The sequence below is a fragment of the Eublepharis macularius genome, chromosome 6 (genome assembly GCF_028583425.1).
Source record: "Eublepharis macularius isolate TG4126 chromosome 6, MPM_Emac_v1.0, whole genome shotgun sequence".
Lineage (NCBI taxonomy): Eukaryota > Metazoa > Chordata > Lepidosauria > Squamata > Eublepharidae > Eublepharis > Eublepharis macularius.
Window position 1 is genome coordinate 64,143,814 of NC_072795.1, and position 24,374 is coordinate 64,168,187.

At 44.1% G+C, this 24,374-nt stretch overlaps 1 protein-coding gene across 1 annotated transcript; it reads left to right on the forward strand.

The window, feature by feature from the left end:
• Positions 1–11,528: 11,528 nt before the first annotated feature.
• Positions 11,529–19,947, forward strand: SFRP5 (secreted frizzled related protein 5). Its single transcript, XM_054983461.1, has 3 exons — positions 11,529–12,158; positions 16,416–16,493; positions 18,190–19,947. Exons 1-3 carry the CDS (start codon positions 11,636–11,638, stop codon positions 18,531–18,533), a joined length of 945 nt encoding a protein of 314 aa, XP_054839436.1. The 5' UTR covers positions 11,529–11,635; the 3' UTR covers positions 18,534–19,947.
• Positions 19,948–24,374: the final 4,427 nt, after the last annotated feature.

Here is a 24,374-nt window from a genome sequence, read left to right on the forward strand (position 1 = left end):
GATCAAACTTCCAAATCAAGAGACATTATAATATTTTGGAAGATGCACGCATGGGATACAGAGCAGAATGTAAAAGGGAGGAAGACAGAGATGTGGTATAGGAAGAGTGATCCTCTGTGTGTCAGAGCCAGAGACAATCAGCCAGAAGAAAGTAATAGAAGCCCGCTGGGCCAGTGTCTCTTTCTTCCCGAAGGTCAATGCCACTAATCCCCACTCCAAGAGATGAGAGGACACAATAATGAAAGCGTCCTGACAGACAGAGGAAACAGGCCAGCTGGCTGTAAGCCAGCCTACACAGGCCTTTCATAATCCCCTAATCAGAAAAAAATACCTTGTGAGGGTTTTTAGATCACTTTTGCCAGTCTCTGTGCTGCTTCTTGAGGATCTAGTGAAGTTGGAAGTTCAGGCATGGTGGAGCTTAGGGGCAGGATACCATTCTTCATATGTCTAGGGAAGAAATTCAGGGTATCCTGAGATTGGAGAGGAAGTGTAATCCCCGGAGATAAAACCAGAGGGGCTTTCCAGGCCCTGAATGAGGTGGCAACTCCTTGTGACTCTTCAGAGGAGCTAATGCCATTAAGAGAAAAGGGATTCAGGTATGCTTCTCCTCCCTTTCTCCTCAGTGCCAGAACTTTTGCAAAGCTCATGACTGGGCCTGTGTTCCCACTTTAACCTATGAGACTGATGCCCCTGCAATTCCAGATTGGGAACATAGCAAAGGGATCTTGGCCATGAGCATCAAGCATGGTGGGAGGGGAAAGTGCCACCTGAAATGAGAGAGGAACTCAGCAAGGGATCCCTTGAAGTCAGGGGTGCCCCATGCTCCTAGAGGGTTCTACATTACTTCCTTGGAAAAAAGTAGAAGAGGGACAAGTGAAGGATCTAACCTTAGAATCCCATTATTCTAACATGCACCCTTGAACCATCATCATACCTCCCCCCTCTAATTATCACCAACTTCTGCAGAAATTATTTATTGTCATATCCTGTTTCCCCTGGGGCACCACCTTCAGAAATGAAGGACAAGTTATAGCCCCAGACGTGCAGATTTGTTATTTTACTCAACAAAGAGAACCATAGATATAATTTCATGAGGTTCCTTTTTTCATCATCTGGACCTTATAACTGTGGCTCATCACAGATTCCCTCAGGAAAAGGAAGTTATGAAGGAAGTTCCTTTCTACCAGAGGAAGGTACCATTCTTCTGAGAAACTGAACCCCCAGACTTGACCCTCTCAGGCAATCATGAAGCTGGAGAAATGGGGAAGTATTTGTGTGGCTGCAGGAGGAAAAGCCAGAACAGGGAGAGTAAAGCGCAGCAGAGACCATCCCTCCGCCCCACACCACAGCTGCAGCACTGGGGGACAGCAGTCTGGCAGGAAGCTGCTCCTCAGAGAGGCAGTCAGATTTGGCGGTGGTGTTCACAGCCAGTTACACTAATTGGTCTTTTGGCTGGCTGAGCCGTAGGCACATGTAATGTGCTTTCTGGAGTTTTCTGAAGAGACAGTAATTGCAGCGACCGTAGGCCTGGCTGAGTTGTGATAGACAGGAAGCAGATCAGCTCTAATGAGTCTGGGGAGGAGTACCTCAGGCGCAGTACCCTATAAAGGAGGGAGAACATAGAATAAATAGCTAATACTAGGGACAGTGCTCTTAACACAATAATGAAAGACAGTGCTCTTAACATAATAATGAAAGGCAGCAAGTAGGGCAAAAATTCAACAGGTGATTCACCTGATGAATTTCTGCCTGCCATAGGGACCCTGCTGGAAATGAAATGATAGCAACCCTAGTAGAAATGAAAGGCTGTCCAAAAAAGCCTACCAAAAAAGCCTACCAAAACCCAGTATCTAGCCCCTTTCCACAGACTACCTGATTTCCCTGATTTCCACAGACTACCTGATTTCACTGATACTGCATGTTAATGCAAGAATTTCAAAATGTTCTGCAGTCCATGTGCCCCACACCTTAACAAGAACAATCTGACCCAATCCTACCCTACAAGGTATTTATGTAAGATTTTTAAAGATATCCAATGATAGGATCACCCAGTTTTCCAAATAATTAGAGACTTGTTTAGAACTGAATATTTTCACCTCCCTCAAAAACTCATCCCCGCAGGCTTAGTGCCCTTAGAATTATTCAGCTCAAAGTGACCTCTAATTTATTTGCAAACAGCTATCATACTATTAATCTTCCCTTCAGTTTTTCTTTTACTGTCTGGCCTGGTTCTTTTATCTTACCTCATAGGTCTTGCATTCCAATCCAATCACCTTCCTCATTCACTCTTCTCTGAACTTAATCCAAATTGTCAGTGCTCTTATTAATGGGAGAAGCCCCAACTGGCCACAGTTTCCTAAACTGAAGTCTGAGGAGCACCAGGTGAAGTGGAATAATTAAACTATGTTTTAATACAGTTTAGCTAAGCAACAAAAGTATCTTTTGCCTCTTTGTAGCTATATTTCTGTATGTAGAAATCCATACCTAGGGATGTAACAGTTCACAGTTTGAAAGAAACCTTTCAAAGGAGTTTGACCAGCACTTATAGTTGCTATCTCTGAGGAGCAATTTACATAGCCAAATTAGCCATCAAATCTGAGCTGAGTAGATCCATACAGAATCTTCTGCGTAGTAAAAATGAAGTCGTGATTGCTTCTTTATATGCCCAGTTCAGCCTACATTAACAGTGCAGTCTTTAAGGACAGTTACATTTTCATAAGCCTGTTGACTTCCATGGAATTAGAAGGGTATGGCTGTTGTATTGTCGAAGGCTTTCACGGCCGGAGAACGATGGTTGTTGTGGGTTTTCCGGGCTGTATTGCCGTGGTCTTGGCATTGTAGTTCCTGACGTTTCGCCAGCAGCTGTGGCTGGCATCTTCAGAGGTGTAGCACCAAAAGACAGAGATCTCTCAGTGTCTCTCAGGTATGGCTGTTCTTAAGATTGCACTGTTAATTTGTTTAGTGGCATGGTAATATGGATGAGTTTGTGACAAAACTTAATTAAGTGCCAAACTCTGTCCAGATTCATTCAACTAGAAAACCCAAGGGGACACAAGGTCCTAAGAGACCTAGAAAATTTTAATAAATTTTTAGTTTTTAAAATTTTTAAAGTGCAAGTGCAAAAAGTGTAAACAAATTCATTAAATATATCCTATATATCAAAGAATCTCTTAAATATATCATATACATCAAAGAATCTCATATATCTATTCCTTGTAATTCAAAAATACCCCAATTAGTAAATTTCTTTAAATTGATCAGGACCACAGTCGATCCAAATTCAATCCAAACCAATGCTTGTTGAAAGGTAAGTATCAAAGTTCATAGAAAAGTTCATATTATATGTCCATTTTGTGTTCTTTCTTTAAGCAGAAGCCCATCAATAAGAGTCCACGGGGAGAAGCGCTCCAGAGAAATTGGCAGCACTCCAGGGAAGTTGGCAACAGGTGTGCCATCCCTTAAAACAACCCATTTCACATTGCTTCTTCACAAGCCAATTCTTTTAACTGCTGGTTCAATCCAAGTCAATTCTTAACATGCATTGGTATTCCTTTTAACAATCTGCTGGGATCTGCTGGAAATGTAGTCTAATGTGAATAGTGTTAGACTTGAACCTGGATCCAAAGATCAGATGCAGAACTGAATGCTTTCACACGGAAGATTTTCTGGAGTTTGGGTGCCCAGCTGCAGAGATTTTTCTCTGAGCTTCCTCACAACATCATTGTCCATTTGTTGTCTTTCTGTGGTTTCAGCATTATTCCTCTGTGCTTCTCCAAAAGGATTAAAGGTGGTTTGAGAACACACAGAGAAATGATGTGGAAACCATAGAAAGATAACAAATTAACAACAATGTCATGACAAAGCTCAGAGAAAAAACACTGTAGTTCAGCTAGAGGAGCCACTGAAGATATACTCGTCCTTCAGAGAACTACAAAAAAATCTCTGCGTGAAAATCTCTCTAGTTATCTAATGCATTAAAGTAAAAGAATTAGCTCCTCCTCTGTAATACAGAATGATAATAATAAATTGATGTCATACAGACATGAATGAAAAGCACTCTCTATATTACAATTGTAACAGGAATGAATAATCACTATGGTTCCTCAGCAGAACCAGAGAGTACATGAGTCTCTGGCCTGACCTTATCTGGGTTGTTTGAATCAGCATTGCAGAAAAGTTATTGGGGTGATTTTTAAATTTTACTTCATTTATACCATGCCTTTCTTCCTAGTAGGGACTCAAAGCCACTTACACCATTGTCCTCTCCTCCATTTATCCTCACAACAACCCTGTGAGGTAGATTAGGCTGAGAGTAAGTGACCAGTCCAAGGTCACCCAGCAAGCTTATATGGCAATGTAGCAAGTTGAACCTCATGTAACAGTCAACTATTACACCACACTGGCAAAGGAGAACAAACCACTAAGGTTGACAAGGTCCATGTTTGTAGTAGCGACTGAATGGTACCTCAGCAGAGCCGGAGAATTCCTTCAGTATGCAGGTAAAACCACTAAGGTCCTGAAAATTCAGAGAAAAAGGAGATTGCCTCCATTACAGAATGGATACTGTGTCACTGTACAAAGCAAGGGCCGCGGGAACACACAATTCTGAGCTTGGATCAGTAGGGTGGAATAGGGTTGCCAACCTCCAGGTGGGGCTTTGCAATCTCCCAGAATTACGACTGATCTCCAGACTGTAGAGATCAGTTCCCCTGGAGAAAATGGCTACTTTGGAGTGTGAACTCTATGGCATTGTACCTCACAGAGGTCCCTCTCCCCTCCAAACCCGGCCCTTCCCAGATTCCACTCCAAAATTTCTAATAATTTCCCAACCTGTAGCTGGCAGCCTTAGGATGGAATCACATGCTTGTGTTTTACACAATGGTGGCTTAATATATCCAGTTGAGCCTCCTGGTACAGTGCCCACCCAAGAACATCCTTCCTCAGTTTTAGGGGAGGTAACAGGAGCATGAGAACATTTAGCCAACAGGATGGTCAATCAGTTCTCCATGTGGCTAATGCTATCATATGGTAAATGGCCATGTAATCCCACCCCAGAAAAATCACAGTTGCAATTATCTTTGCCAAGTTTTTGATGCCGTTGGAAAATAGGAGTGCAAGGTGACCCCTAGCTAGTAGATTATAGTGCTGTAAATCCTTGGCAAAGTGATCTTGCAACATGTAAAACTCCCCCTGCAACACACACACTGTCAATAAGCAGTATTACCTCAATTCTCCCTTTCCAAGCAGTACCCCAAGGCCCTTCTCTTCATTTCTAGGTAGGCGTCATCCTGTCTCACAATAACGTCTCTCAGCAAAAAAGCAAACACAAAGACCCCCACAGGGAAATCAATTTGCCCCTCCCAGACAGTTTCTGAGCCATGCTAGCGACCCCTTCCTGCAGCAAGGATTAACCCCTGCTCTTCCTCTAGACAGCCACCTAGGAAGGGTCAGTGAGTTCCTTCCTTCTAGCATAGGATTAGCTCTTTCCTCCTTGGCCTAAACATGCATGAGGGTGATGGCAAATCTCATATTTCCTGCTGTAGAGGCATTGGCCCATGAGGTTCAGCAACCCTTTTTCTTCATTTCCTTTCAAACAAAGCATTTGGGGCCAATCAGATTGTGCAGTTTACAGATTGCAGGTGGAGTGGCTAAAAGTAGTACCTGTAAGAAATATGGATGAGGGTTATAAGGTAAAACATGAAAAACTGCAGAAAGGTGTACTATGCTATACCTCCTACATGTGAGACAAAGGACAGATCCCATGGCAAGGGGTAGGCTGGCCACAATTCACTGGACTACCACCAAAAGTTGAGGAAACATTTGTGGTCAAAGGATTTGAAAAGCAGCCTGCTTTGCACTTGGTTCCTACAGTGAGCTATAGGAATAGTTAAAGGCATTTCCCCAAGAGCAATGTATACATTCATCTCTATGCAACAGTATGTAGAAATGTACATGTGCGTCAGGAGGAGGAGGATCAAGGGACTTTGAGGTGCATGCCTATAAAATGTGTTAACATGAGCTCGTGCATGTGCCAAGTACAAGGCCAAGCCATATTCCCTGGCAGAACGGCCTGTTCCTGGACCTCTCCATTCTTCCCCACCCCTTGGCCCAGATTTACCAAGGCTCTTCTCCCCTTCCCACCAAGGGAGCATCTGGGAATGGTTACCACTTGGCAGAGACCAAGAAGGAGAAAGGAAAGGGAATGAGAAGCCTGTAGGAGGTGCTATTGCTCATACAGAGATCTCAATGCACACAAAAACATGCACAGCACCTCACACAAATTCTTGCCTAGGAATTTCCAGCACTGTTGATCATTCACAGAAAGGCAGGGTAGAATGATGGGGGTCTCCTACTCATCAAGTTGGTGGGTATGCAGGCTTCCAGTCTAGCGGATTTCTCTGTCGAGAAGAAAGCTCTGTGAGACTAAAATCTTTCCTTTTCTTATAAAAACCAGCAGTCTTCCAAAAATCACTTGAAAATGCTGATTCACACACACATCCTCCCACCTTCACACTCTTACGAATTCCCACATGCACAGTATCACCTTGTGATGCTTCCCCAGGGCCTGTCATTCTCTCCTTCCTCCCCCCACAAGAGCACTGCTCATTACCGGATTCATTCCAGCACATTCATCACAAGCCAGTGATTTTCTGTCAGTGCCAGAGGCTGCTGGGCTTATCTAGTTCTTACCTGTGATAACTGGGGGGCTGAAGCCCCCTCCCCTCACCCCAGTGGGCTTGATAATGCCATGGCCTTATCTTATCTGAGCTCCAGTGGCAGCCACAGATTAATGAGACTGAGAAGAGGGGGAGGTCTCTCCAGTACTGCTGGGGATAAACCTGGGTCTACTCATACATGTCCACACAAAAGTTAAGCACAGAGTGAAAGATGTGCATGGAGGAATTGTGTGTGACAGTAATCAGATGATGGAACAAGCAGATACCCAGCAACAGTGATATTCGCAAAGTGGCTTCACTTAAAATGCAGAATAAATGCACTTCATCAGTTCTTCAAAAGGAATGCTGCAAATGTTGCTCAGTGATAAAGGAGAGTCACATAAGCCCTAAAGTGTTATCGTGATTTTGGCTGATGTAGCATCTGTACACCCAGGAAGGGCTGGGTCCAGAAACACCTGCTTCCATTGTTCATAATTCCTGCTCCAGTGGGGAAGTACCTGAATATTATGTCAAAGCTGCCTTTTCTCCACACTCTTTCTTAAAATGAGAATTCCTGCCTGACCTCTGATAACTGAAAGAATAATTAATTAGTGGCTGTCTTGCGGAGCTCCCAATCACTGCTTCAACATCTTAGAAAATAAGAAGTGATAATCTTGGAGATTAATTTAAAATAGATAAGTGTATTTAATACCAACCAATCCTCTATTTTTTACATTTATAAAACATGCATGGTGCAGTTCTTTTCTGCCTGTTTTAGATTTGCATATTTCAGTAATGAGGCAATGTGATGGTAAACAGTTCTGTGAACGGGTCTGCTAAACTCCATTTTATCACTAGCTGTGCTTTGTTCTCCACATTAATTCTACATTGCCATATTTGCTGCTTAGCTCTGCTCACAAAATCTGTGAAAAGTGAGCTTTATTATTATGATAGCATTGAGTGAGGAACAGTATCACAACATTTTCATTGTGCCCAACTAAAAAATCACAGAGGTGAGAGAAGCTTTAAAGTTTATTAAACTCTTCACCTGGTTGGATTTTAAGCCAAAGCAAAAAAGGAAGGGTGGGGGTGGTGAAGAAATGTTAGCAGACATCCTCAGGGAAAGCCAGCCTCTGTACCCTGTCAACTGGTGGGCCACTGGATGGAGATGGGATACTGGATTAAATGGACCCCAGGTTTGACCTAACAGGGGGGTTCTTATGTTTGCACAAGAAACAAATACACCAAGGATGATGAAAAGGCCTGAGAAATACTTTGACTTCACCTGGTGGTAGGGTCTAAATGGACAGTCTGAAAAAAAGGGGATGACTCACTGCCTGTTTTTAACAGGCCCCATGGTCATTCATTAAAAGTAAGGGGGGGCTTACTTTAAGAAGTGCTCTGAACCAACAGAGACCTCCCCTATCCCAACACTGGAAGCAGTGAGAACAGATTTCATTTGTAAGTTCATCTTTTATTTAGGTCCAGGTGTTTAAACTGGGAGGATTTGGAGATATATATGAAAAGCAAAAAATCCAGCAAGTAAAATCTCTCCAACACGGCATGATGGAAAAGTTTCAGACGTCCTGCTAGGAGAAACCTAAACCTAATCCAAAGTGGGCTTTCTACTACCTTCAAGTACTAGCACTAAGCAGAGAAAGGACCCCAGGGAAGAGCATAGATTATCCTATCAGAATGAAGCTTTTCCATTCCCTCCAGAGGGATATTGATCTCCCTCGAGTCAGTTTCAGGACCAAGCAGTGCACTGCAACCAATAATGTGAGCAGGGATGCGGTTCTCCTCCCAGAGCTGGTGCACCACTGCCTTTCTCAGCTCTCTAACACCCCTCCCCACAGGGCAAAGGTCAGAACGAGCAGCAATGACTAATGAATCCTCAAGGGTTGCCGTTACCACCAGCCACCACCCCATTTCTCAGCAGCCAGTCATCACAAGGGCTGGGTCACTGACAGCTGAAGAAAAATCACTTTCTAATGGATCTGAGGAGGGGTGCCCAGTTCAACCAAGCTGGTTTCCAGGGACGCAAAGGCATGTAGATTTTCTGCAGCCACCAAGAGCATAGGACCTGGAGTGCTTGGCAATGATCTCTTCCTCCTTGTGAATACACCTGTGTCATTCCAGTGGAACAGCATTTTGGTCTTTCTTAGTTCTCCATAGTAGAGACAGGATGGTGCTATGTTTAAACAGAGCAGCTTCATAGAATAATTATATCACAAAAAGTTCACAGAACTGAAATCCATTAACAAACCTGGTTGTAGCTGTATTCATCTGTAGCAGCAATAAGAATGAGCTTTTGAAGGAAGCAGTCTGTTCCCTTTGGTGCATGAAGTTACTAGCCAGAGTTAAACCCCTTAATCTCTGTAAGTCTATTTAAGCATATCTAACCTTGGGTTGAATTGTGGCTACTGTTTTTAGGTTTGAAAAGAGGTTAGGACTCATTTGTGCAATATAAAATATCTGCTGGTCTTTTTGAATGTGTACTGTGTGAATGTTTAGTGTTCCTGTAATCTAAACATGTTTTATGATGGCCACTTCCTTTTTCCATCCCTTGCTCCTGTGCATTTAACAGCAGGTAGGTAGGTGCCATGTTTATCTCTATTCTATAATAAACTTCAGCTGCTGATGAACTAGAACATGGCATGGAAACGTTACTTGGCCCAGAATATCTATATGGAGATGGGTAGCCATGTTAGTCTGTCTGTAGCAGTAGGAAAGAGAAAGAGTCCAGTAGCACCAATAAGACTAACAAAATTTGTGGTAGAGTATGAGGTTTTGTGAGTCACAGCTCACTTCTTCAGTATCTGGTATCTGAAGAAGTGAGCTGTGACTACCCTACCACAAATTTTATTAGCCTTACAGGTGCTAATGGACTCTTGCTCTTTCCTACTGCCCCAGAATATCTGGCATTGCAGTCATTGGGATGTTTGATAGGGCATATTTGGCTGGGTCTATGAGAGCTCCACCAGCAAAATTGCCCCAGTGATCCATCAAGAGTTCTAGCCCACCAGTTACAGCCATGTCTGCATGTAATATCCCACACACCATTTTAAGTAGATTCGCAGGATGTTTTAAAAGGATATGTTTAAGCACAGGAAAACATGAGGGCAGAAGCCCTTCAGTCACGGTCACCATAAGATTCTTTGCCACACTTGATGAAGGGGCTTGTGTGTGCATATGGAAGTCACTCAAGACCACAAGTCTAATGAACCTCAATACTGTCCCTGAGACCAAGGAGTATGTTAGGCTGTGGGGTGGTCAGCCCAGCTACCGAATCCTGGACCTCTCCTAAGTACCCTTCAGCAAGAATAAACTCTCAATGTAGACCATTCCTTGGATGGGGCACATTGTCCAGAACATCCACTACACACCCCTGGGCAGTTTCCAGTAATCCAATACTCAATTTCATACTACCAGTGTGGAACCACTGATTTTGGACACATTTTCATATTAAACTCAGTCCTTCACCCTACTCCCATTCCCTCTCTTCTTGCCATGTTGTGACCTCAACACTCACTGATCCTTAAATTTCGAACATCTACCAGACACTGTGTTGCCCTTTCTGTCATAGCCCTTTCAACTTCCTGTTGTCACTTCTCAGGTTCTGGTTCCCATCTAAGCTCATTTCCTCTTATCCAAGTAAAAAGGGGTGTGTCTGTCTAATCGTCTTAGCTGGAAGAGGCTGCTTGCCCTGGCCTGCATATTGGACCCAGCCCTTTCTAGACCCCTAGATCTAGGCTGGGACATATTTTCTCTAGCATAATCTCATGTGTGTGTTGCAGGCCAAAGCTCTCCATTTCTGTACCCCACTACCAACTTTACCAAGCCTCATCTTTCTCCATATAGTCCAATGGATCCCTCAAAAGATCCAGATCTTAACCTGCTGCTATCATCCTTCTACAATGAGTACTTTCTATGTCTACTCCAAAATCACCTCATCAGAACCCAGAATGTAATTGTACTATGAGTTGAAACATTCACAAAAGGAGCTCAGATGGAAACAACTGTGCCTCTGCAAGCCCAAAATCCTTTTTCTGGCATTTGTCCAACTCAAGCAATATTTCAAAAAATGATTGTTGCCCCTGTGCCACCATTCATTTGTAATCTGTGTATCATAAATTGAGAAGCCATAGATGATTATTTCAATATTTAACTAGTGAGTTAGACATTCACTACACATCGGAGAATCCATTGAATTAAGTTGACAGGTTTTGCAAATACGTTCTTCTCCCGCCCATAAACATTTTGATACCTGAAGCCTCCCTGCTCCCAAATTAAAATCAAACACACATCTTGCTGTGGAATGGAATTCATTTTAATGGCACTCCAGTGATGGAGCCTGTGCAGTTTTCCTGCTTCCCTTTCTGAAATCTGCTGTCCAAATCTGTGGTCCAAAGCATTCCATGACATGTCTTCTGGTACCTGCTAAGTGCACGTCTGTGTGCAGGAGATAGGGGAAAGCCAGTAAAGTAACACAAGAAGGTATCCGGAAAAATAAGCAGAGAGTAGAAGGGAAAATAACAGAAATGTAGGAGGGGGAAGGAGGAATGAGAAGACTGGAGGAATGGCCCAGAGTAGGAGGGGGGGACAAACTCATGGCTGGCTCCCAAGTCATCCTTGGGAAGGGGGAGTGTGCCTGATGAAGATTGGCTGCTGTCTCCCCTCAAGGGGCTGCTTTGAAAGCCTAGAAGGGGTGGTACTAAACAGCTCAGAGCAGAGACTTTGACAGCCTAGCTGCTGCTCATTCCGTCCCACTGATAGGGCCGGTTACTAACACGTAGCCTTGAGGAGAACAGATTTGCTTTCATAGAAACAGACAGACTGGTTCTGAGAGGGAAGTGGTGGCTACTTGGCTTGGGGAGGATCAGGGCGCTGATCACACAACTTGGCTCCCATCGACATCTAGGGGCAACCTAGTCCCACGTGCCTTCTGGTGAAGAATTGAGGGGAGGTGTCTGTGAGCCATGATGTCATCCTGCCAGTGGAATGCCATGGGCACAGTGCTACTAGTTCTGATGCTGGACTGGGCACTGGCCACAAGTCAGGAGTATGACTACTACAGCTGGCAGTCAGACAACTTCCAGCATGGACGCTTCTACACCAAACAACCGCAGTGTGTGGACATCCCAGCTGACCTGCAGCTCTGCCACACTGTGGGCTACAAGCGCATGCGCCTACCCAACCTGCTAGATCATGAATCTATGCCTGAGGTCAAGCAGCAAGCCAGCAGCTGGGTGCCTTTGCTGGCCAAGAGGTGCCATTCAGACACACAAGTGTTCCTGTGCTCTCTCTTTGCACCTGTCTGCCTGGACCGGCCCATCTATCCATGCCGCTCTCTCTGTGAGGTAGTGCGTGACTCGTGCGCACCTGTCATGGAATCCTATGGCTTCCCCTGGCCTGACATGCTCAGCTGCAACAAATTCCCCTTTGACAACGACCTGTGCATCACTGTACAGTTTGGAAACAGCCAGGCTACTCAGCCACCAGGTAACAACATGGGGAGGGAAGAGGGTACGCCTGGGGTAGAGACTGTTCCTAGATCAAACCATTCCTATGGCCTTTGGTAACCTACACATACACTTCCTACAAGACCTTGGCTCCCGCAGCTAGAATCTCATGCACTGTTCAGACTATGCTAATATTCTTGTACCTCCTGGCTTATTCAGGTAAATACTCAGCAACTTTACTCACATTGCAAAATGCAGAAGAGCTTTCCAGGATATCCAGGACATAGTTCAGACTCTTTAGTAGCAAACTGGGTGGTGTGAGGTTAGGCCACACAAAAAACAGCGGGGGGGGGGGCTTCAAGCTTGGAGTTTTATCCCATGTTTGTTGCTTATCTGATCCAATTCCGAATATTATAGCAAGTAGCTTCCCAGTTCTGTTGAGATATGTCGATATCAGGCAATTTGTATTGAGATTTATAGTGAGCCATTGTATTCAAACCTCAGTCTTGCAATATTCACACTATTATCCCCCCACCCACCTTTTTCAGAGTTTCCCACTTTTCAGCATAGTGAAATGGTTTATTACGCTACTTGTACAGTTTGATCTGTTTTTTCTGGCTACGTGTATGCTGCTCCATTATTTGCTGTTGGACAATTTCCTTTGCCTAGCATGCTGTCTCCAATAGATGCCCATCCCTGTGGTTTTACATAGGCAGTGGCACCCCATATCAGCAGAATTGCTCCTCTGCGCATTTCTCCAGTTTCTGGTCTCTTGCAGGCATTGCCTTCTGCCCCCCCCCCGCCCCCAGCCCAGGGCCATTTCCAGATGGCTTACCTGAAGCCGCTCCATGCCGCAATGTTGTGGATCGTGCTGGGGGAAACGCGAAATATCACGTTTTCAAGCGCGAGTTTTGCACGGCGTCACACAAAACTCGCGCGAGAAACCACAATTTTTCGCGTTTTCCCTGGTACGATGCACAACATTGCAGCATGGAGCGGCTTCAGGTGAGCCATCTGGAAACAGCCCAGGTCTCAGTGCCTGCTCTGCCAATCAGGTATGCAGCCTTCAGGACTGTAAGACATGTTCTAACCTCCAAAGCTGAGACCACAGCTAAGAAACTAGTTTTGGATATCAGAGACAAGCTACAGGGTTAAAAGTAATGGCTGTTAGTGGAATAAGTGCCTGTAGCATGTGGGTTAAACAGACAGTTACAGTTTGTCACAGCACTTTAAAGTCGTTAGCAATTTTTTGCCATAGCGAGCAGTAGGAGGCAGCATTCAACCTACCAGAGAACTAAAGGAAGCTCAGAGAGATGCTGGGCACACTGGCAAAGTCTGAAAGAGAAGCCAGAACTCCTGACCTTCAGTGCTCCTCCTCTCGTGATAATGAATTAGTACGCTCACAATCCCTTCACTATAGTCTCTGGGGGCCTTGTTATGTGCAGTTGTTCTTAGTCATGCACTGAAGAATTCCATTCTGGGCCTGAGCACCATTTTCTATAAAAGCTCCTCTAGTCTTGAACTCTTTAACAACGTCAGCAGAGATATATTAATTCACTTTCCAAACAGTAAGGCATTGGGGAATGAGCCCCTGAGGTCTGTGTGTGTGTGAATCTGTTCATTTAAAAAGGGAATCACCAGCAGCACAGATAATACCAGTAAATGTAGACTGAAAGTCTAACAAGCTTTAAACTCACTATCTGTTTCCAACCAGCCTCCATTTCCAGTATCATAATCAGTCCAAAAATTGCTCTGATGTATAACCCTAAAGTATGATTTACAGGAAAGTCCTGGCACCTCAGTCCCAGGGCTGTGGGATGGGAGCCTCTGTAAAAGAAATATGAAGTGCCAAAAAGGCAAATTAGCTTGAGGTAGATGGATTATTCCCCATCAACTGAAAACTTGGCAGATCCTTGCAGAGGACCCCCCCCTCACTAACCCATTCTGCACAGTGACTGCAATCCCTTTGTCATCCCTTTGATTTGTTCCAAGTTCCTTGGGAACAGCTGGCATCACCATCATCCATTTATCTAATTCTCAACCCAGCCAAACCAGAGGATACTTAAATCTGGAGGCAGAATCCATGAACAAACAAGACTTAACTTTCTACACTCTTGAAAAGCACCCCAAGTTTGCATAAAAATTGGGAATCTAAAAAAAGAAAAGAAAGAACAATGCATGGGGGGGGGGGTTAAAAAAAACCTAAATGGATAAAAGATCACCTGGAGCTTTAAGAAATGGATGCCCTCCGTGGCTGTTACACCCAGCCCATGCTGGCCCATGGAAAGTGAGGGAGGCAGCTCCCAGCTTGTCCAAGCCACACAACCAGAGAAGTGGCACCCCACTCACTCAAGCCCTCATGCCAGGCCAGGCCAAGAGGACCAACTGATTAGTCAGGCTGCCCCCCCCCCCGCCGCCCTTTTGGGAGGGAGGGTGAGGTCAGGCAGACCTCCCCTGGAGAGGCAGAGCCAGAGTAGGCTAGAGGAGGGCCCTTTTCCAGGGTTTTTCACTCCCAGTCTGCCCCTGCTTACAGGGCTGTTCTGAGGATAAAATGGAGGAGCGGAGAAGGACGTAAACTGTTTTGGGTCTTGATTGTGAAGAATGGAGGGGTATAAATGCAGTAAACTAAGTATCAAATATAGCTGAAGGAGGGGGACAAATAAAGAGTGAAAACAGAGAAGAATGAGAATATGGGGGTTGCAAGGAGGAGGGAAAGAGGAAAGAGTGTGGGGAAAGTGATACAGGGGGAAATGAGGTGCCCTTTGCAAGTCCTCGTAGGTTCTTCACTGTGCCACGGGGCTGGCTGGGCAACCAGCACCACGCAATTGAATCCTAGTTTTCCCAGGCAGAGGTGGCCAGTGGTAGGGCAGGAGGGGAAACAGAAGATTGAGGGGAGCAGAGGCAGAAAAAAGGGGAGAGGCTATGGGGGCTTTCAGGGAAGGGAAAGAGGAACCAGTAGGGGAGGGAGAAATGAGATGCAACCTGCAAGTCCATGCAGGTTTCTGCTTGTTTATTCTAACTGCATTTCCTTGACCATGTATTTAAGAGGGGTTAAAGATGCTCTGGTCTATTCCTCACTAACACCAATGTTGGATTAGTGACCCAATCCATTTCCTCTCGAGTTACCACTTGCAGACACACAATTCCAGGTAAGGATTTCTGCATGCTCACCTGTGGAGCAGATGGCCATGGGCGGGGCATAAGGTAAGGTACCAAGGGGGTTTAAGAGGTTAAAGCAGTAGTCCTCTCCTGCAATAATCTTCATCCACTTCAAATCCAGGAACCACCCTTGACCCAAACCTGCAGATGCAACTAATTTAAAATTCCGTACACAATGACTTTTTCCTCCTCTCCCTTGGATAACAAAATGGTGAAGGGGAAGAGACCTGCAGAAATGTCCTTTGGTTCACAATTATTATCAATTAAGGAACTCTGTCTTATCTTGTACCTGCCTCCCATCTTGGATTTCCATCTTTGTTTTATTCCTACTCACTTCATCTCTATATCTCCACCAGAGACAACCATGATGATACTTTTGTTGCAATCCACTTTAAGTCAAGATATATGCCCATCTGAAGCTCTAAAGCTTCCGAAGGACCACTTAATCAACCTGGATTGTCCTAGCTAATCCCAGAATACATAGATAAAGCTGCAGGGGAAGGCTCTTCCTCCCTTTTTATCCATAACAGCTCCAGCCTTACCCTTGTGCTAGTTAAGCCTACATGTGATGCTATTCCCTGAAGTCAGCCAAGATAAATGTTCTGCCTTGTATTAGATTCTGTCTGTGCAGGTCCTTCACTGTCATGTTGCTTTCAAACTAGAAAGAAGCACAATGCACCTTAATATTCTTGCCCCCTCGCAGTCTAACACCACCTTTAACATGCATCACTTTTAACCAAAGAGACTGGAAAATTAAATAGAAAAATGTTAATGGGTGCAAGGATAAAGATCTGCATAATTGGAGAAGTGTTCGTGTGGTTTAAGCATCAGTTCCATGAGAAATAAACGTTTCCATAAAACCTAATTTTATTCAAAAGCCTTTCCATTAAGGATTACTGGCATCCTTTCTGAATGAGACACGCTCCCAAACCTATTCATTCAGCATATTTCATGACTCATCACTGGTCTTTCATGATGATGCAGACAAACTGGGGTAAAGAACAGTTATTAGCATTAGGAACAGGCTGCCACTGAATATAAAAAGGCCAGGAGCTTCCTTAAAGTACACAGGCAGGGATGGCTAAAAGGTATCCCAGTTATCTGGTGGACACTCACTCACTGTTTTTCCAACTGACAGTGTCCAAGATCTGCACCCAATGTGAGATGGAGCACAAAGCTGATGGCATAATGGAGCAGATGTGTTCCAGTGATTTTGGTGAGTTGTTCATCTAAAACCACAAGGAATTTGTCTGGTTGGGTCACCTGAGACTGGTACGCCACTAAACCACTCTAGGGAATGTGCTGCAATTTCATTCCCTACAACAGTCGATATGGCTGAGTTTTCAAGGGGAACACCTTTCTTTAAGCAGCAGTCAGCACAATATGTGGTCAGTTTGGTACTTAGAATGATCGTCCTAGTCAAAATGAGAGGGAATGATAGCAGGGGATTTGACCCTCTTGCTCAAACGTTTCACCTTCTAGGTATCAGCACCCACCCACTCCTCCCACATGCCTGGAATAGCAAAATGATGGGAAAGCCTTCTTTCAATGCACCAGTGGGCATTGCAGGAGAATCAGACCCAGTTAAATAACTCCAGTTATTTAGTTCTGTAATTATTTAACTACATTTATGTCTTCCTAAAAAAGTTAATTTACTTTTAGAAAATCCAGCTGTGAGAGGAATCAGATAAGGTCAAATCAGGGAACTGGGAAAATCTATTTGGAGGCAGAGGTACAGTCAATCTTTAAAATGCTGTGTGCTACAACATCTGATACATTGCTCCAAAATGGAATATCTTATTTTCCGGTCTTCCAAGATCAGACAAAGTTTTCCATCTTTGCGAGACTAATGAGAGTTTGAGGATCAGTTCACATTGCACAGTTCTATATATGATCTGCTGCAAGTCCGCCAACCCACTTCAATCTTAAATCTTTAAAAAAAATACACTGGGGTGTTAAAAACACCCAAAATAATACAAACAGTGCCTTTAGCTGTAAGCAATGGATGCCCTCAGTGACCATTGCTAGGCAACCACATAGTATAGCCAGCCTTCAAAACTTGGCTTCTGTCAACAAAGGCATAGGGGCGTGCCCCTTTCCACGACTGATTTGGCATTGCCATGCGAACTGCATGACTCAGCAAGGACTGGCCGCTTGCTACAATTCAACAGAAGCCAATTCACAAAAGCCAGTGTGGTGCAGTGGTTAGAGTTTCAGACTAGGATCTGGGAGTCCCAGGTTCAAATCACCACAGTGCCATAGAAGTGCACAGGGTTGTTGTGAGGATAAAACTGAGGGGAGGAAAATGATGTAAGCTGCTTTGGGTTCCCATTGTGGAGAAAAGTGGGGTATAAATGAAGTAAATAAATAATAAAGATAGCCAAAGACAATGTGCAGAAAAAAGGTAGGTTGGTTGGTGGGTAGAAAGGAGAAAAGAAAGTATAAAAAGGTGAGGATGTGAGAGTTGCTAGGACAAGGAAGAAAGTAAATTGTGTGGGAAGAGGGATACAAGGGAAAGTAAGATGCCCCCAACTGCACAACTTGGCTGGCAGCCAGTACTGTGCAGCGACTAAAACCAAGCTGAGTTTTTCCAGGAAGAGGCTGCCAGGGGGAGAGAAGAAGGTGAAGACAGGGACAGATAAGATGGGCTGGCTGGTGGGTAGAAAAGTAGACAAGAAAGCAAGAAAAGGGGAGAGGCTATGGGGGCTTTCAGAGAAAGAGGAAATAGGGAGGGTGAGATGCCCCTACAAGTCCCTACAGGTACCCTACTTGAACTGACAAAATTCTTCCTCCTTTCTTACACAAAGTCCACTCCCTGCACTTACAAACCCATCTTGTTGATTCTCCCACACACACACACACGCAGAATCTGTAAACATATAACTTAACCCATTATCCTTTCTTCTGCACAGTGGTGAAGATGCGCATCAAGGAGATCAAGAAAGAAAATGGGGAGAGGCGCTTGGTGGCTGCTCAGAAGAAGAAAAAACTACTTAAAGTGGGGCCACTGAAGCGCAAGGACACCAAGAAATTGGTGCTACATATGAAGAATGCAGGAGCTTGCCCCTGTCCCCAACTTGATGACCTCAGTGGCAGCTTTCTGGTGATGGGTCGTAAGGTGGGTGGGAGACTTCTGGTCTTGGCTATTTACCGCTGGGAGAAGAAGAACAAAGAGATGAAGTTTGCTGTCAAATTCATGTTCTCCTATCCTTGTTCTATGCATTACCCCTTCTTCTATGGCGCAGAACCCCACTGAGTCCCCACTCATTGAGAGCCCTGCTCACAGCACCACAAACCTCTTCAGTTTCACACTCCTACTTCATGCAAAATCCTTCTTCTATAGGCAGACCCACATCAGATCCATCCATCTTTGGTGCCCATCCCTTTCTGTAGCACAAACTTCACATAGTTCCAAATCTTCCTGAGAGCTCTGCCCATCTTGATGCTCTTAGTGCTAGGGAGCTTGCAGAATTTCCCTTCATCCTGAACGCTTGGGAACTATAAAGATGCCCTTTAGCCATGACATGATAATCTGTTACCCTATCCAGCTCCTACTATCTTCATCATTGCTTGAATTATGAGAGCATAACTCGAGCAGATTTTTTTAAGGATCCTTAAACACTGTAGGGAATTTCAAATGAGCAGTGAGCCTATAGCGTGAAAGTGATCTGCTCCCAGAGTCCTAATGTAAATGCTGTTCCCAAGGTATGATGCTTTGCAAACCAATGGAGTTCAAGTGATCTATAGATTTAATTCTTCATGGCTGTTTTAATTGGGGGGGGGCTCTTTCCATATAAACCAACCTGTATGAGGAACATCCCTGAAAGTGGGGCCCCCTCGACTCCAGGCTCCTCTGTCCTTCACATTCATCTGTTTACAGCTTGTAGAAATATTGCTACTCTACAAACTGCTACTAGAGAAGCAAGTCTATCCTGTCTGCGTTCCACTGAGGAGGCCAAACCACCAACGGAGTGGTTGTGTCCAACAGGCAGGATGCTAGACCACCAACTGAGCCTGGCTGACAGCAAACACAGGGTGGATGTGTCTCCCTGGGGCCCCTTCAGCTGGCACATGCCCAACCTTCTGAGTTCTGGCAAGCTAATCTGGGAATGAATATTTATAGCATCATCATACCAGTTTGGGACAGGAGGGGGGGAAGTCATCCAACACAACGCAGACTGTGGAGATTGAGCCCAGCCTCCTTTCCAGCCAGCATCTGTTGGAGGAAAGAAGCACAGCGCAGACAACACCTTATAGAAAACTCTCTGCCAATTCAGTAATCCTAGACCTCAGACTGTCTTGTTGAACCACTCTACTGTATGTCACACACAGCACAGTGTGGTGTTCATGGCCAATGGCAGCAACTGCCTCTCATGACTCACTCGTCACTGTCGGCTAGTAAGGCTCAATCCTTTCAAACTACCTTTGATCACTGCAAGATACGTTTATTAACACAAAAGAGAAGGTGGTCATTCATGCATGCTGACTAAAAACAGGAGGGGTGATGGTAGATGGAATTCTTAAAGCTACTATCCCTGAGCTCTCTTCAACAGTAATCCCCTGACAGTCTATTAAAAGCTTATCAAGTTTCCTGAACATTTCCAGTTAAAACATGACTTGGTTTTTATTCTGTCGATTAAAAACAAATTCTATCCAGTACCAGCTCAAAGCTCTTCTTCTTTCTTTTACATTCAACATAGACAAAAAAGTCTCTCATATCTGGGGATGAAGTCTTACTATCCCCAGAGGCCCATTTGTGCTAAAGAGAACCACACCTACCTCCCAAGCACTGAGTTTGAGGTGACACCTGCACAGTCTTCTATTGCTTGATCCCATAATTTATGCCACTCTATTTATATGCATGACCATATATGTGCAAGAACCAAGAGTCCCATGTATATGAGAGGCACAAGACCTTTTGCACTCTTGCCTGCTAAAGAGGGGACCTGTGAGGACTCATGGGGGAGGGGATATCCCATACCCACAGGCCCGATCTTCTCTCTTCTTGTTCACTTCTCCTTCCTATCATTTCCTTCCCATCATCACTTTTTCTCCCCTTCTGGTTGCTGTTCCCCCACTCTAAACCTCTTGCCATGGCCACCCAGGGTTTAGAGACCTCTCCCATCTGTAACTCTGCACAATAAGGCCATATTTTGATCCACACTGTGGGGCCGTTGTTCAGAATCAGACATATTGACCGAGGGCTGCTTAGTGCAGCAGTAACTTGGGCAGCACAGCAGCAATTCTTAGTGAAGTCATCAACATATAACAGGGAGAGAAATCGGTGATAATGTTGCAAAAATGGTGGCTGCCCTTACAAAAAAATAATTCTAGTAGAATTAGCACACACACACACACACACCCTTTAATATCAGAGTGCTGAAGAAGGAACTGTCTCCCGTTTCTCAGTTTGAGCAGGTGGATTTCAAGCTACTTCCTTCTGGATGAGCTACTGAGGAAGTGAAAATAAGCTTTCTCTTTTAAAGAGCAGAAAAGGGGAATCTTGCACTCCTTTAGGTTAGATGAGAGAGATAACAAATATTTCTGGGTCTACTGTTAATATGAAAGAAGAATGTTAAGGGTGAAATATCTTTTCCGCCCTAACCACTCCCACCAGAATTCAGAACAACTCCAAACATTGGAGGCTTGGCTGATTAGAGTTGGCAGGGGTCTTAATGACCATCTAGTCCAACCCCTTGTTCAATGCAGGAACAGCAACAAGCATTCATCCAATGATAGGAAACCCACCACATCCCCAGGCAGCTGATTCCACTGTCAGTTGACTCTGAATGTAAAGAAGTTTTTTTCTACTGTCCAGCCGGTACCTTCCCTCCTGTAGTTTAAACCCATTGTTTCTGCCAACAGGAACAGCTCCCTTGCCCCCTCTAAGTGACAGCCTTTTAAATATTTAGAGAGCAATCATGTCTCCCCTCAACGTCCTCTTCTCCAAAATGAACATTCCTCAGTCTTTCCTTGTAGGGCTTGGTCTCCAGGCCCCTGATCATCCTGGTTGCTCTCCTCTGCACCTGTTCCAATTTGTCCACCTTTTTTGAAATTAGGCCTCCAGAACTGCACACAATACTCCAGGTGGGACCTGACTGAGGCAGTATATAGTGGGACAATGACATCCTGTGATTTAGATGCTATGCCTTTGTTGATACACCCCAAGATTGTGTTCGCTTTTTTTGCTGCAGCAGCACACTGACTGCTCATATTTAGCTTCCCATCCACCCATATCCCAAGATCTTGTTCACACACATTGCCCTCATTCGGTATCCAGTGTATCCCTTATCATCCCTTTACATTTTTGTTACCCAGATAGAGAATCTGGCACTTTTCCATGTTTTGAATTTTAGTCAAATCTGCCCACTTTTCCAGTGTGTTCAGATCCCATTGAATTCTATATCTTCAAGGGCATTTACTACTACTCCCAGTTTGATATTATCTGAAGCTTTAATGAGGATTCCCTTCACACCTCATCCAGGCCATTTATAAAAATGTTGAAAAGCATTGTTTGGGTATGGTTATTCTGAATTCTGATCTGGCAATACTGGATAGAACACAGTACCTCCTCTGTAGATCATGGAAACAACCATTATGTTCAAGCAACTCACCATTTTCACCCAAGTTTCCTAGAAGCACAAAGCTCACATAGATGCAGAGGAGTTAGCCGTGTTAGTCTGTAGTAGCAAAATCAAAAAGAGTCCAGTAGCACCTTTAAGACTAACCAACTTTATTGTAGCATAAGCTTTCGAGAATCACAGCTCTCTTCGTCAGATGCATGGAGGGCAAGAAGAAACTGGTCAGATATATAGGTGGAGAGGGGAGGGAGGAGTAGATGCAAACAGTAGCTTCTGATATGGAGATCAGTTTGCTTCTGTTAAGGAAGTCAGTTACTTCTGATAATGAGATAACCATTCATAGTCTCTATTCAATCCCAGCCTGACTGAGTCAGGCTGGGATCGAAGAAACCTTTCAAAAACAAAATCCAACAGGAAGCTGCTGAATTGGAATTCATATGTAAATTTGACTCAGTCAGGCTGGGATTGAATAGAGACTATGAATGGTTATCTCATTATCAGAAGTAACTGACTTCCTTAACAGAAGCAAACTGATCTCCATATCAGAAGCTACTGTTTGCATCTACTCCTCCCTCCCCTCTCCAGGTATATATCTGACCAGTTTCTTCTTGCCCTCCATGCATCTGACGAAGAGAGCTGTGATTCTCGAATGCTCACATATTCAGTTTTAGATTTCCTACCAATATGATTCATCCCTTAAGTGGCTCCAAACACCCCACTGTCAACCCCTCCTACTATATCTTATTTCAAACTGCAAGTACAAATCGGAAAAGACAGTAGGCCAAATGATTGTTAAAGAAAATAGCATGCAAAACGTATTTTTTATCAAGTTTCATGAATGATACATTGTGCTGTCCCAGCATGTACTCCATAATTTTAGCCTGGGTGCAACAACACTTCTTGAGCTGTATATAATATTCCTCACAAAAACTATTTCAAAGAATTCCTGGCACCTTCTTCCTTTTGAAAGTTCCAAGTATCAGAGACATGCCATCTAGAGGCCAGAGCTACTCTCAGCAACACAGCAGGTTGCTCAAAAGGTTCCATTTGTTCATGCCTGAAAAATCACTTGCAGTTTTTGTCTCTATCTTTTATAAGATAAAAGTCTCTAACTTTTATAAACCAAATTCTTTTGCTCTCAAAGCTAATACAATACAGAACTCCCTTGTCAAAAGCCGATTTCCCTCCCCTAAACAGATTGAATTCTGAAGTCACCATGCCAGAACTACTGACATGTTCAAAGACTCTGGGCCATTTCCCCCTTGAATTATCACCACCCTCATCCTGCAAACTTGTATGTACAAATCCTGGCTATCCTTGTTTTATACTACCTACAAATTATTTTGGGGTTCGCAGATTCCTGTAGCAACATCCTGGCAACATCCAATATCATTGTGATTTTCTGGAAGGTCTTTGTGTGGCTTACTGGGAGGACCGCATTCATTTTCATACATCGGGTCAAAGAAACAGATTTTTAGATGTCTATTTCTGTACTAACATTCTGCAATGCTAAAATGAGTAATAAAATAGAAAAACTACTGTGTTGACTATTAGCCTCTTGTCTTCCTTGAAGTAGAGCTGATGTGATAGCTGTAAGACATTCACTGATCAAGCATTCCTTTCTGGTTTATATGTTTTATCCCATTATGTTGCATTTATTCAGGGTCAGTGATATGCTGGATGCTTGATTTCCCGTGTGACTACAGTTAAAAAGCTAGAGGAGTGCTTCATTTCAGATTAGGATCTGGGAGACCCAGATTCAAATTCCCATTCAGCATGGAAGCTTGCTGGGTGACCTTGGACCAGTTGTTCTGGCAGCCCAGTCAACCTCACAACAATGTTACGATAAAACAGAGGGGAAAGAATGTTTTAAGCTGCTTTGGGAAGAAAGGTAGGATATAAATAGCTTGTATAAGAGAAGCCACCCACCAGCTAAAATTTCATTGCCTTACTTCATTGCAGTGCCCCTGCCCTGCACTCCCCACACACCTGACCACAGAAGGTCCGCTGCTGTTAGTGTTTCCTCAATATCACTAGCTCTTGAGTCTAGTCTGATGCAGCAGTATCTTTTTCTTACCTCTGTGGTCAGACTGCAATATATAAAAGCTTTATGTCCTCCCTGCAGAATGTGGTAAGATTTGGAAAATACCACATCATAGCAATATATAAGAAACTCCATATTGATCCATCTCTATGCAGTCTTATGATGTACTCTATTCACTTACAAAAATTGCCATCTTGCAAAGTTTAAAATGTCATCCTGTGCCAATGATGCAGGAAATTATGAGATTATCATGTGTAAATGGTGGAATAATGTACAAATTGTAGGGGATCTGTAAATAAACTAGTGGGCAGACTGCAATCTTCAAGTAGCCTGCTCCTGCACAGGGCTGATTTGCATCCCACAAGCTTTATTGAGATTACTTTTGATACTGAACACTGATGCTATTTTTGTCTCCTGCTTTAGCCAGCCAGGGAGAAGTCACACCCACTGACTGCTTAACTGCTCAGCTCCT

Excerpts from the sequence above, each read along its gene's own strand:
- SFRP5 (XM_054983461.1), top strand. The coding sequence starts at position 11,636 with ATGATGTCATCCTGCCAGTGGAATGCCATGGGCACAGTGCTACTAGTT. Across the intron at positions 12,159-16,415 it reads CCAGGCTACTCAGCCACCAG|TGTCCAAGATCTGCACCCAA; the intron begins GTAACAACATGG and ends TCCAACTGACAG. Across the intron at positions 16,494-18,189 it reads GATGTGTTCCAGTGATTTTG|TGGTGAAGATGCGCATCAAG; the intron begins GTGAGTTGTTCA and ends TCTTCTGCACAG.